This window comes from Anastrepha obliqua, chromosome 1 (genome assembly GCF_027943255.1).
Source record: "Anastrepha obliqua isolate idAnaObli1 chromosome 1, idAnaObli1_1.0, whole genome shotgun sequence".
Lineage (NCBI taxonomy): Eukaryota > Metazoa > Arthropoda > Insecta > Diptera > Tephritidae > Anastrepha > Anastrepha obliqua.
This window is the reverse complement of record NC_072892.1, coordinates 74,421,529-74,436,420: the sequence shown is the minus strand read 5'-3', so window position 1 is coordinate 74,436,420 and position 14,892 is coordinate 74,421,529. Positions and strand designations below refer to the sequence as shown.

The 14,892-nt window shown below is 34.1% G+C and overlaps 1 protein-coding gene across 5 annotated transcripts in view; it reads right to left on the bottom strand.

Moving 5' to 3' along the window:
- LOC129245405 (chloride channel protein 2) overlaps nt 1–14,892 on the bottom strand; it is a 142,273-nt gene that overhangs the window by 86,050 nt on the left and 41,331 nt on the right. The window contains exon 1 of one of the 5 annotated variants that reach the window (XM_054883575.1): nt 5,291–5,657. The exons of 2 other annotated variants lie outside the window; for them this stretch is intronic. In XM_054883575.1, the coding sequence (XP_054739550.1) occupies nt 5,291–5,617 (327 nt within the window). In that variant the 5' untranslated portion in view covers nt 5,618–5,657. Of the gene's footprint in view, nt 1–5,290; nt 5,658–14,892 lie in introns of those variants that run through there. 2 more of the 5 variants (XM_054883537.1, XM_054883547.1) reach the window with 2 other exon arrangements.

The following is a 14,892-nucleotide window of genomic DNA, read 5'->3' as shown; positions in this document are numbered from 1 at the left end:
TAAAAATTTGGAGTCCTTTCAAGTTATGCCGAAAATTTAGAAATATTGTTTTTTTTTTTAGAAAAAAAAATTCAAGAAAATCTGAGAATTGATAAATTTTTTTTTTTAATTTTACGTAATAAAAACATTTCCACGAGTCTGCCGGCAGAAATTCAGCGCGATTGGATCACGGAAAAAGGGTTAAAAATTGATCCAAAGTTTTTCACACAGGCGGACTACGAGCTCTATATTTTATACATAAAAAAAAAATTCTGACGTGTACATGAAAATCGCCGATACACGTGTATTTTTTTCTCCCCTTTCCGAAAAGTATATTTGGTTCATAGGACAGAAAAAAAGTTCGTTTTTGTAACGTAGTGTAATGGGTTAAAGGTAACTATAACAACATTTCGGGTTTAAGGACTAAATCGTATATAGTGCATCAGTTTTGTACTGAAGAGGCTTATGACATTATTGTTATTGTTGAGACGTGGTTGACCTCGAACTTTTACGATTACGAATTCTTTGACTCAAATCTGTACGACATTTTTCGTAAAGACCGTGATGCTGCTAAAACTGGTTGCTTAAGAGGAGATGGCGTTCTATTTGCTGTCAAAAGAAGGAATCGTGCGTTTTCAGTTACGTTCAAAAATGACGAGTCGTTGCTTGATCAACTTTGCATCTGCATCAAGAGCTCTAAATCATATGGCTGTTTATATTTGATCGCCTCGTATATCCCGCCTAATAGTAATTTGGAGTTATATAAGGCGCATGTGGACAATATCACTGCTCTAGTCGTAGATAATTTAAATGATGATCAGCTTTGCGTGTTAGGTGATTTTAATTTATGCAACTTAATGAGGTGTAAAAATTCCGCAAAAGTGGATCACCTAGCAACGTCACTACGAATTTAGAATCTTACTTTGTAGATAGTCTCCTAAGCATAAATCTTACTCAAATTAACGAAAGTTTTAATAAGTTAAATAAAATACTAGATCTAATCTTTTTAACTGATAATATTAATTATTATATATCAAAATGTGTTTCTTCCTTCATCGGATATTTATGCTGGTATTCATCATGTCCCTTTAGATATTAAGCTACATTTTTATGAGTTATGCTTTCGTATAAGCATCCTGTGATTATGTCAACTTAAACAATTCCCTTTTAGAATTTAAATGCGATGAATTATTATCCGACTTGAGCATTCACAGTTGTTTTTCTAATTTTAAATCAATAATGCATGAATTTTGCATTAATCATATTCCTTTGCATTAAATATATTCCTTTCCGTTATAAGTCACCTTGGCCTAATAAGCAAATCAAGAAATAAAAAAATCTTAAAAATAAATACCTTAAGAAATTTAAAACAAAAAGTAATTAGTTATTTTTTGCAAATTACAAGCATTTTCAAAAGAATATTAAGTTTTTAGATGATCTGCTTTTCAAAAAATATATATTATACTTAATACTGAGCGGAACATCAAAGCTAATCCGAAGTCTTTTTGATAATAAATTAGCAAGTACACCTGCTGAAGTAGTTAACTTATTTGTAGACTTTTTTATGTCTAATTATGTTTCAGTTGATGAGGTATCCCCTGACTTTTAATCCGAGATATCCTCAATTCTATATTATGGCAATCTGCACATCTCATCTGATGGCATTTATAAGGGGATGCTTTCTCTCAAACCGTCATCACTCCACCTTTCTGCATTAGTTTGATCGTAACAGCTGACAGGGGACTGCGTTTACGTCAGTGAGTGTGCGCAGCATAACTTCTGCTACGTTTGCCCATCCGATACGTTTGCAAATTCGTTGAGAGCCGGCTAACGGTCTGATATTGTTCACACCATAAAAATCGTTTCACCATGCTGGTAATCTATCATCCTTGCTTCCAATCAGTCTGTGTGCAGACCTTAACGAAGTAACAGCCTTGGTATTTTCTTAAATGGCAAAAAAATGCAATTTTTGCCGATGTCTATTGTAAAGAAACCGCTGTCAGACCTCTTATTAGGTCAGCAAATCAACTGATTCGTTCAATTACGTTGAGAGCCAATTATAGGTTTGATGCTGGCCACTAGCTAATTTGCTTAGAGATTGGATCTATGGTTTATGGCTTATGGAACTATAATGCATGATATATACGTGAATATATATATTGTATATTGTATAATATATATATATAACATATATATTATTGGAGCTTACACCCTTTGTTGTTCTGCCGCACGACAGACGGTTTTGTTATGAGAAGTTTTTCTCTTTTGGTGTTTTATATTTTTTGGTGTTTCATACCCGGAGTCTCAAAACCGGGCATAACCGAAAGGTCATGCGCCAGCCCATTCGGTTATAGTGGCGTAATGCATGATGCGACCCATAAGGGGTGCCTTTTATATGTCGGGATTAGAGAACAAAAACAAATTTTAATAATCGAAAATCACTTTATTGTTTTTCAAAACATTCTCCATGAAGATCTATACACTTTTGCATGCGTTTGAACCAATTGTCGAAGCACTTTTGCCAAAGCATACATTCTGAATGCCGCAACCGCTTCTTCAGGTGTCGAAAAACGTTGACCTCTCAGTTTGTTTTTTACGTACGGGAATAAAAAGAAGTCATTCGGAGCCAAGTCAGGACTATACGGCGGATGACCCATTAATTCGATGTTTTGGGTGCTCAAAAATGCAGTTGTTTGAGCCGATGTGTTAGAGCTCGCATTGTCCTGGTGAAGAGTGATCCGTCTTTGACGATTGGTTTTCCTAATTTCTTGGAAGACAACTGGCAAACAAATGGTTGTATACCACTCAGAATGTACTGTTCTGCGTTGTTCTATTGGTACGGTTGCGACATGTCCAGTTTTTTCGAAAAAACAGGCGACCATTTACTTGGAAGTGCTTCGTGTGCGAACAACTTTTGTTGGATTTGGCTCATCTTGAAACACCCATACAGTCGACTGCTGTTTACTTTCGGGCTCATACGCGTAAATCCATGATTCATCACCTTTTTTTGAGCGATTGACAAATTGTGTGGGATCCAACGCGAGCAAATTTTTTTGACAGTCAAATGGTTATGCAATATTGAATGTATGCTAGTCCCACTAATGCCTAAGATTGTCTCAATCTCACGATAGGTCACATGACGATCTTGCAATATCAGTTCGCGCACAGCATCAATGGTTTTCGGAACAACAACTGATTTTGGACGACCTTCACGAAATTCGTCTTGGAGTGAACTACGACCACGATTGAATTCACCATACCATCGATAAACACTGGTCCTTGATGGAGCTTCATCGCCAAAAAATGAATTAAGTTCATCCATGCAATGTTGCTGAGTTAATCCACGTCGAAAGTTGTAAAAAATAATCGCACGAAAATGTTCACGATTTAATTCCATTTTTGGACCGAGATGAATCTTTTAAGTTACTGTAAACAACACAAATAGCGCTGGTATTTCAAAACGTTCTGAGTACGTAAAAGCCAAAAAATGTCAAACTTTGCGATACAGCTGTCAGTTGCCAGATTGCAACCCCAGGGTTGCCAAATCCCGACATATAAAAGGCACCCCTCGTATTAGTCACTTAAGTCAAGTTATTTGTTTCGTTCGGATTACTTTTTTTTAGGGATGTATCGAAATACTGCTATGAGGTGATAAACTAGCTGCTGGTAAATTGAAAGAGAAAAATGTGGTATGAAGATGGGCCGATGGATGGTTTTCATAAAAAACAACAACATTATCCGAATTATTTATAAACTGCTATGAAATTTGCAAGCTAACAAAGTCGAAATGTGTATTTACGATTTCATTGATATTTTTGTGTTTTCATAATAAAAATTTCTATATAATAGGACTATGAATAAGTTCGTGCGGTTTTACAACAGATGGCGTAACTTGATTATTATTCCATCGATCCACATTTCCAAACATTCATTGGAGAGCTACTGTCGTAAGGCACAAACGTCAGTATAAGTTTTTTATTTGAAGCGTAAACAACAATATTTTTACCACACTTGAAAATGTCGAATTTCGTGCCAAATAATGTGTTTTTGCGGGGAATTCTTCTTCATTATTTTAATATGAAGAAAAAAGCAGCCGAAAGTCATCGTATCTTGGTGGAAGTTTATGGTGAGCATGCTCTAGCTGAGCGAACGTGCCAGAAGTGGTTTGCACGCTTTAAAAGTGGTGATTTTGGCTTGGAAGACGAAGAACGCGAGGGTGCGCCGCCAAAGTTCATGGATACCGAATTGGAGGAATTGCTCGATTAAGATCCGGCTCAAACGCAAGAAGAGGTTGCAAAAACTTTGGGAGTTGATCAATCAACCATTTCCAAACGTTTAAAAGCCATGGGAATGATCCGAAAGGTAGGCCATTGGGTGCCGTATGAATTGAAGCCAAGAGACGTTGAACGCCGTTTTATGGCATGCGAACAACTGCTTCAACGGCACAAAAGAAAGGGTTTTTTGCATCGAATTGTGACTGGCGATGAAAAGTGGGTCCATTACGACAATCCAAAACGTCGGGCAACGTATGGATACCCTGGCCATGCTTCAACATCGACGTCGGCGCAGAATATTCATGGCCTGAAGGTTATGCTGTGTATCTGGTGGGACCAGCTGGGTGTTGTGTATTATGAGCTACTGAAACCGAATGAAACTATTACGGGGGATGTCTACCGACGACAATTGATGCGTTTGAGCCGAGCACTGCGAGAAAAACGGCCGCAATACGCCGATAGACACGACAAAGTTATTTTGCAACATGACAATGCTCGGCCACATGTTGCACAAGTGGTCAAAACATACTTAGAAACGCTCAAATGGGATGTCCTACCCCACCCGCCGTATAGTCCAGACCTTGCGCCATCCGATTACTATCTCTTCCGATCGATGCAACATGGCCTGGCTGACCAGCACTTCCGTAATTACGATGAAGTCAAAAAATGGATCGATTCGTGGATTGCGGCAAAACCGACCGAATTTTTCACAAAGGGAATCCGTGAATTGCCAGAAAGATGGGAAAAAGTAGTAGTAAGCGATGGACAATACTTTGAATATTAAATTTGTAACCATTTTACGTCAATAAAGTTTCAAATTTCGAAAAAAAACCGCACGAACTTATTCATAGTCCTATTAGAATGACCCATAGATTTTTTTATAATTATATTTTTATATTAATTGCAAATCTTTAGAAATATTTAACCTCTTAATATGTATATGAAAGTCGAAGTTAAATATTTGTCTAAAAAATTGTGAAAGACATAAGGCATGCTTTAAAATATTAAAAATGCATTACTTAATATCATTTGCTTACTAGAGTATCAATGTAACCGAAGGGATCATCATCGTCCGATGAATCAGAATCTTGGCCATGGTCTGCGGGCGGTGGACAAGGATAGAAGGCTTGCGATTTGATTTTTGGTTGCTTCGGCACACGTCGGAGTTCCTCCTCCATGGAGGTGGTACTGTTGCGCCGTTGGCGAAATTGTCGTAAAAACTTTTCGAAGTCAGCCCACTCGGAATCGACCGCTTCCACATTCTCTTCACCGAACTCTTCATCATAGCGCGATTCCCGTTGACTTTCGCGATCACGAGATTCAGCATCACGTGCATGTTGATGGCGACTGGTTAAGTGGACCATATTCGAGGGCTATTTTTTGTATTTTAAAAAAGTTTCTATATTCTATATTTCGTCCTTTTGTTTTTTATTGTATTAAAGTTGCTAGTTGTTTGGTTCTTTGTTGAAATCTTCTATTTGTTTTTAGTTTTTTGTAACTAACCGATTTAATTGTAATTATATTAATTTTAAATTTTTTAAGATTGTTTTGTAGAGATTAACATTTACAAAATAAGCCTTGTCAGAAAAAATGTACAGTTAATTGATTATTGATTTTAAGCCACTGTAGCTCTACAAGTTGAATTTTTATAGTTTTCTCAACATAAAAAGCAGTTTTAGCATTTTTTCTTTTGTATGAACTTTTTGCGTAACACATTTTGTTTAAATATTTGGTTCAAATGCTTAATTCTAAATGTATGCATTAAGGTTTTGTTGATTTACTTAATTTTAAATTTAAGAAAACTATTCACTAAGCATGTTAAATATATTTTGAAGAACGATTTTTTGCATACAAATTTTTTTTAAGCTATGAAATGCTACACAGTACACTTTATATATTGTATCATAATTGCACTACGCAAACTACTCGGAGCGAAATATTTCAAAACTGTTTCCCAGCTGATTGAGCTAATTCCACAGCTAGGCACATTCAACAAGGTAAAAGTGGCAACCCAGTCGAACTCTCTCATGCTTGACTATCATTCAAAAGGTTTAAACAATAAATTATCCCTTTGCTAAAGCTAAATTTGGTGTTCTTTACATATGTACTCGTATACATATATTAGTTTTAAGTAAAACTGTATACTAATAATCATATACCATGTAGACTAAATAAACAGAAATGAAAATATCGGTAAATATGAAAATATTTAAGATCATTTAAAATCAGCTTCATGTTTGAATGTATATGTGGAAATGCAAATTTCTTAAAGAAAAATACATTCAAACTAAAGTGAAACACATTGTGGAAATTTTCTTGTTTTTATTCGCACAATGTTCTTGAGCATTTAATTTGTTTTTCAAATACTTTATTCTAAATTCATTCATTTAAAATCAGCTTCATGTTTTACTGTATATGTGGAAATGCAAATTTCTTAAAGAAAAATACATTCAAACTAAAGTGAAACACATTGTGGAAATTTTCTTGTTTTTATTCGCACAATGTTCTTGAGGATTTAATTTGTTTTTCAAATACTTTATTCTAAATTCACTTATAAAACAATATTTTGATTTTTTCTTCTAAATATGCATCAGAGCTTCAATAACTCAGCTATTAAATTTGTGCAGTCCGAAATTTCCTTTCCGTTAAATTTATTAAAAATTACTTAATTTTTTTTTTTTACATTCACGAGAAATTCTGGTGTGGGTTTTATCAGACCATTGTTTGAAATTTTGTCTATTCATTGAAGTACCATATAAGAGGAAGGGATTTTATTTTCATATTCGCTAATGGATAATTTTCGTTTAATAAGTTCACATGTGCTATTTGACCAACGTTATCGCTTGACTTAACATAGCAATTAGTAGGCTTCAAATAACACACAAGACTCCCTTTGGAATTTCATCTCATTATTATTAGTAGTTGAAATCAGTCGCGCAACTCACAATTTGAAACAGAAATGCACAAATTAAAATTCAGAATGGTAAAGGATTAAGAACTGAATGACGAAAGCACTTCTATCTTGTTGAATGTGACTTGTTATATATAAATAGTAAATATTCAATAACAATGCTCGAATGCGCGAACCAACCGAGAAACAATTGCCGATCATTTAGAGCTTTCGAAAAGAAAACCAAATTTATCTGTAATTGTTGGTTAAACTTTTTTTACTACATACAAACTTATAGGTACTAACATTTCTAATTGTTTTATTTAGCCCAGTTGTTTTTTAATTATTTATTGTATTATTATCACACCATTAAGACATTGTCTTTACAGTACCGTTCTTCAAAATTAAAAAATTCAAATCAAATCAAAAATCAAAAAATCAAAAAAATTTCAAAAGATACAAAAATTAATTTTCTGAATGTATTTTTTACAATTGTTTTCTTTTATTGTCGATCTTTTATTCTAACTATGAGCAAATTTTAAATTAATAACTCTTTTATGTTTTAAAACAAATGATATATATATTCACAAATAACAAAATATATGTATAGTCGGGAGTATTTGTGACACAACGACTGTTTTTCTGCAAACAAACTTAATTGCTTTGGGTTTGCTATCAAAAATATTTTCTTATGCAATTAAAAATGTGTTAAGAATTTTTTTTTTTTTTTTCCTATTAAGTTTGAAATTTTGTAAAGTTTTTGACTAGCAATAAACTTCAGTCCATAGTTTTTCTGCCTTTTTCAAACATTTTGCTTTGTTTTTGCTTTTTAATGCAACTAAAACAATAAATTAATTTCAGCCCACCATACTACATATGTATGTACATAATAAAGCAAATAAAGGTAATTAAATTTATTGTGGGGGAAACTTTCGTGCATTTGATTTTGGTTTGCATTTGAAGTGTCACTGCTGAATTCAAACCAGCAAAAGTAATGAAATTTACGAATTGGGAGCAATAAAATACTTGATTTTATTAAGGGTCATAAAGTTTGGCAGATAATGCGAAAATTTTGCCAAAGATGCACGTGTTGTTCTCTTTTTATAGGTGTTTCTGTTATTTGTGACAGCGATACGTAAGTAATTTGTGAAGCAAATTAAATATATGTACATACATATATTTCGAGGTGATAAATTAATTTAACTAACATTAGTTTTTATTATTTTGAAAAGAATTAAGAATTTAAGGGAACTAAAATAGTTTAGGTAAGAAAATTAAGGCAGCTCACTTCAACAAAAATCTAAAAAAATCTCAATATCAACGCACTCTTCCCCTTCAACTTCACGTTTTCAGCCAAAATATTATATATTTGTAAACTGAATTAGCCTATTTGTTATACATGGTGGGCCATATAGCGTTTGCTTTTTGAACCACCTATTTTTTTGAGAATGGTAACACAAATGACATGTCAAATGTGTTCATAATTTACTTAAAGGTTTGGCATTTACGAAATGGGACGCTATACGCTTGAACAAAATTGGGAAATATTGAAAACCTATTTCCAAAGTGGTGAGTCTTCTTCTTCTTTTCTGATGAAGCTCATTTTCACATCGGTGGCTACGTCAATAAGCAAAATTGTCGGATTTGGGGCTCAGAAAATCCACACGTTACTGTAGAGAAGCAAATGCATCCACAACGAGTCACTGTTTGGTGCGGTTTTTGGTCTGGCGGTTTCATTTTCGAAAATGAACGAGGAGCCGCGGTTACAGTAAATGGCGAGCGTTACCCTGACATGCTCAACGAGTTGTTTCCAAAAATTGAAGAGGATGACATGGACGACATTCGGTTTCAACAAGACGGTGCAACTTGTCACACTGCCAAAGTTACACTCGAACTTTTGGCTACCGTGTTTGAAAACCGAATAACCAGCCGGCATTCCAATATCAATTGGCCGCCTCGGAGCTGTGATTTAAGCCCGTTGGACTATTTTTTGTGGGGAGCCGTTAAGGCAAATGCTATGCGAACCATCCAAAGACGATTGATGCTTTAAAACACGAAATCGAAATTTAGTGAAATTGCAGCCCAAACAATCAAAAATGTGCTTAAAAATTGTGTTAATCGAATGGCCTATTGTAAAGCCAGTCATGGCAGTCATTTGAACGATATTATTTTTTATTCATAAATGACAATGTTCAATCTTCAAAATAAAAATAAAAGTTTGAAAAAATATTGATTAGTTTTTTTAATAGGCGATTCAAAAAGCAAATTTTACATGGCCTACACTGTATAAAATAAGGCATTGCTAATCCAAATTACTTGTTTTATTGTGTTTAATATTATTTTGCCTTTAGACTTGTATTTACGTATTAAAATCTTTTTATCTACATTTCCGCCCCATATTTTTATTAATTTGTCTTAAAATCAATGAAAATATATTTGAAGTATTTTGCCAATAGAAATACCGCATTATAATAAGAACAATTAACTTTATTACATATACAAATGCATAGTATATATTTATATGGGACAATTGTATAAGTTGCCGCTATTTTCTAGCCAAATAGCACTTCTTTCAGTAGTCAATACTACAGCAGTCAATACTACAGCATTCTTACTAGGTTGTTCAACAAATTTTGAGTTCAATAATAGCGGGCATTACGAGTACTACTAGCCTACAGTTTTTGTTATGTTGGGTTGGTTCAATCTTTATATAATCGTATGTGAAGTTTCATTTGAGTCTGTCCATTCAATCTTTGCCTTATAGTATCAACGTGCCGCAGTAATTTCTACAATAAAAAAACACAAATATGGTGCAGGGATTGAATTTTTATTTTCAAAAAGTGCCACAACACCAGAAATTGCAGAAAAAACACAGGGTATCGTATTGGAAAATCGTCGAGTGATTGAAAACTATTTAGTATTTACAATCCCTAGACGTATCATTGGCACTGTAAGCAACATTTTGACCGAAGTCAATAACAATGCACAAATGGAAAGACAGTGGATGCAAAATACATTCGAATGAGATTTTCTAAGCAACATTTAGAGCATTTTCGGAAGGATGAAGTGGATTTAGTGCGTCGATTCATCACTATGAATAAGACTTAGGTACATATATCACCATGATCCTAAATCAAAACAAGAGGCTGAAGAGTAGTGTGAATCTTGTTCTTCGGCTCCTAGTTGAATTCGTGTCCAGATATCGGCATGAAGGTGTTAAGATCGGTTTTTTGGGATACGAAAGGGATTTTGTTTGTGGACTACTTTCAAACTGGTAGAACAATAAATTCTGAATATTATTGTAACCTTTAAGACCAGCTGAAGGAAAAAATTCGTGAAATAATACCCGGTTTGCAAAAGAAAAAAATCCCTTTTCATCAGGATAATGCACATGAATTAAATAAAGTTCGTATTGTTGGTGTATGCACCGTATTCCCCAGCTTTGGGCTCTAGCGACTTCCATCTGTTTCCAGACTTAAAGGAAATGGTTTTTCGTCAAATTCTGAAGTGGTAACGGTTGGGGAAGCGTATTTTGCAGCGCTTCCAGATTCTCACTTCAGGGATGGAATTCACAAATTGGAATCTCGTTGAAACAAATGCATTGATTTGCAGGGAGACTATACTGGACAATAAAATATATTTCAGACCATAAAATTGTGTTTTTCCTATCGAACAGCAAAACTATTTACGATCTTTTGCTTGATCTTGACTATCAGTCATTATTACATATACCTATACCTCGGCGGAACAAAGTGAATTATTGTACTTTAAGCTCGAATTATGTTAAATAAAATATTACTACCTTAGTTGTTTTAAAGTCAGTTTAATGCTTGGTACTATTTCACGAATACTTGTTTGTGAGCAGCACCTACGATGCCCGCCGGCGTATGGTGCACCGGATGAAAATTTAGTTTCATAGGCAATGAGTCGTTCTCGATCTGAGCAACATATCATTATCTACTCTAGCCTGATGAGAATATTGCTCAAAGAGGTAGGATTATTCTCTAACAAAATCCCATATTCTCAGCAATCAAATTGATCTTCGGCCTATTATCTTTTCTCAGGTTGATCCTTAGTAGCTCAAATTTAGCAAAAAAGTTATAGCTAATAAAATTCTTTAGAATGATTACTCTTCGATGTTTAATGAATGGTTAACTTAATATACATTCTTATGGAGACGTCAGAGAATGAGTGGAGTTATTTTTCCAATATCGCATTCTTATTATGCCAATACGATGTCGGGTATTAAGGACTAGTAATAGAAATAAAGTATTTATTCGTTTTTAAATAAGACAGGATATGACTTTTTGAGGCAACTATAGAAACCGCTGGCTCGTGTAAGGGTGTGAAAATAACAAGCCAAGTTCTGCTTTCGCATAGCACTTTATTGGTCTGTTAGTTCAACATAACCTAACCTATCCCAATCGTCCAATTTTTACAAAACTGATTATGTGCAATGTAAATATTTTATTAATAGCATATTTTTTGTTCTCGAAATTTTGATTTTTATTTAAGTTATATGGAACTTAGAGGTTATTAATATATAATGCACTGAAGGTCTTTCCAATTTTTCATTTTTGTTTTTAATTTGATATTTTTCACCATTTGGGAATGTAGTTCAGAATTTTGAATTAACAAAAATTATTATAGTAAATTACTAGATTTCCTAAAATATATACTTGTTTGAGTTTGATGGAAATAAATAAAATTTTTTGCTTAAAATATTTTCTCCTATTTGGGAATATAATTGTCAGAATTTTGGTATAGCAAAAATTGATGTTTTAGTTTCTAGGTTGACATTAATTTTTATACCGATATTTAAAGTTTAGTGGAGTTATTAATATTTTGTTTAACATTTTCTTTCATCTGGGGATAGAATCAGAATTTCGGTACAGCAAAAATTACTATTTCATAAAATAATTTTTATTTTAATTTTATCCAACCCAAAACAATTATTATATGTTATGCATTTCGTTCACAGTGGAATATCAGTCACAAGTAGCTCTTAACAATGGAAAAAAATTTGTATTGTTTTAGATTTCGTTTCTTATCGTTCTCTCAGCTATAATTAACAGTTTAGTTGGCATCATTTATAGCTAAATGCTTTCGGTGTACATATCTAGATCGCAAAAAAAATATTTTTTTCGCGACGTCTTACTTCAAAAGTATTTATAATTGATAAGATTCCGCTCCTTAATATTTATGGCAAATACCATGAATACCTGCAATTTGCAGCGTTAAGTGTTCAAAAACTTTACTGAAATTTCGCAATGAGCTAATTTTTCTACATTAAACATTTCCGGCAATTTCTCAAAAACCGCCATATACCTACACACATACATAAAAATGAAAATAATATCAGTGAGGTAGCAAATTCAGCCGCATTAATACAAATCACGAGACACCAATTTAGGCAAGCAGAATATCTAAAAATTCACGGATAACCAACAACTACTGACAAACGCTTTGCATTTGCATGGAATGTTTCAGAATTTTGCACAGGCAAGCAACAAACGACGTGACCACTGATCCACCACTAGCCAATGTCACAGTGTATCCGAAATTGTTTGATAAACCGAGTAGAAATAGACGACACGACGTTTCGCACTCAACTGAAATGTGATATCTGCAAGGCAGTTTATCAAACGTATTTCGTCGAAATGATCCAATAAATTTTTAAACTAACCTTAATCATATTTTGCTACATACCCACTAGTTACTTATAAGAATAAGTGAACGTGCAATGTGGCGATCTGGATGATCATTCGAAAAGTTCATTATTACGATAATTATTTTCCTAAATGATTATTACTGTGCGCAATTGAGTATTGAGCTGACTCAAGCGACGTGGAGAAACCGCTCATGAAGAACAAGAAAATTCAAAGCAAGCACAAAGTGTGATCTGTAGCAAGAGCACTTTAGAGATCAGCGACTTGCGCGCTTGTCACGAACCACATAAAAAGTATAAAATCGCTGCATGGATCGTATATTTGCCTGGTATGTACGCATACGAACGAAAATGTCCGTTTAATTTTATAAATTTAGTAATTTGCTACTTTATTCGACCACCGAGCATACAGTGAATTAAATAAGTTTACATATACCATCAGTTCCAAAAAAAACCCGTTGTTTGTAAATAGAAGAACGGACAAATGAATTGCATGAGTTATTTCTCGTTCAATGCTTGTATTTATTTATTTTGTGATAAGTTTTCAGAAAGTGCTTAATTGAGCTAAATAGTTAAAATAGCTCCTGCTGCCGTTGAGCAGCTAGTCTACAACATGGAAGGTAGATATAGTGATAATTACGTTGATTATCACCTCTACAGGGTTCCAAGTCAATCAGGTTGCAAGTCCTGTACAAAGTAAACTCTACCGCCCTAGTAAACAAGTCCTGTGTAATGCACTGAATCTCACTCTTCGTTTATAGTCACTGGAGCAGCCCTGTGGCATACATATTGCTGCTCCAAACACTTTTTCTTGCTGCCATCGAGCATAAGACATGGACTAGAAGTTCATTTTTGCTGCGTTTGCCATAGATGGCTCCACCTGAACGTTGAGTTATATGTAATCAGTGCAATGGATGATGTCATCTTAAAACCTGCTCAGACCTTAAGACCCATAGCGCGTTGGGCCCCACTCTCCCTTCTTTCGTTCCTTCCACAAATAGCCCCATCCCACTCTCCAATTCTCGTGGGAAGACCAACCAGCAACTCGGGGTCCATGGACCGCAAGGACAAGGTCTAGCTGTTTGGCCATGTGTTGTCGAGGTCGAAATATTTAATGTCTATACGAGTATACCCAAGTCACCTGCTGCCAGGCAGGATATCACCACTTCTTAGTTTAAACATTTAAATAATTGTTTAACTGGTAATTCTTAATTATACCAGTGCTGCTGTTTTGTAATTATACAATATAATTGTACTTTAAAAATGTAACCATACATAATAATATTAATTAAATATACACCCCAATATTAAATCGAATTTAGTTTCAACTAATTTATAAATAATATAATAAGTATACACAAACTTTTTGACACACTGTACGTTAGGAATGTCAATTTTAGCGGGACTCATCAGAAGTCTTCTAATCTTGACTTGAACCTGTTGCATAGAAAACCTTCTGATAGAGTATCTTCGGCCGCAAAATGTGTCCGCTGCAATGTTAGAAGGTAGTAATAAGCCATTTGAGAATAAGATCCTTATCTCCAACAAAATAATTTGAGTTCTTTTAACAGTGCTTCGAATAAATTATTAGTTTTTCGATTAAAGAAATTTGAGTAGATTAATGCACGTATTTTTATTCATTCGAGCAGTAAGTTTAACGCTACACCGTATTCATAAAAATTCATCTTACTAGAGCACAAAGTTTTAAAAAGTAAATTAAACCAAGTTTCTTGAAAATTGAAAAGCTTTTATTATAACCACAATTTGTAATAAACTGGTTTTTATTTTTTTAATTTCGGTAGTTAAAATTTTTCGAAATCCAGGGATTAATACAAGCTAATGCCACGATTTTCGGGACTTAAAAAACACTGAAATAACGGGATTGGTATCGTTACTATACACACAAAACTGCATATGGTATATGCTCGTGCTTTTAACGAGCTGTTGGCAAACTATACATACATATGTATGTATGTAGGCAAGTTGAGTTCGGCTTTGCACTTGTCCTGAAGAAGCATTAATTCATCATGCCGACTAAACAAATTAATCTTTGACACACTAGCTATGTGTTGGTCCGCCAA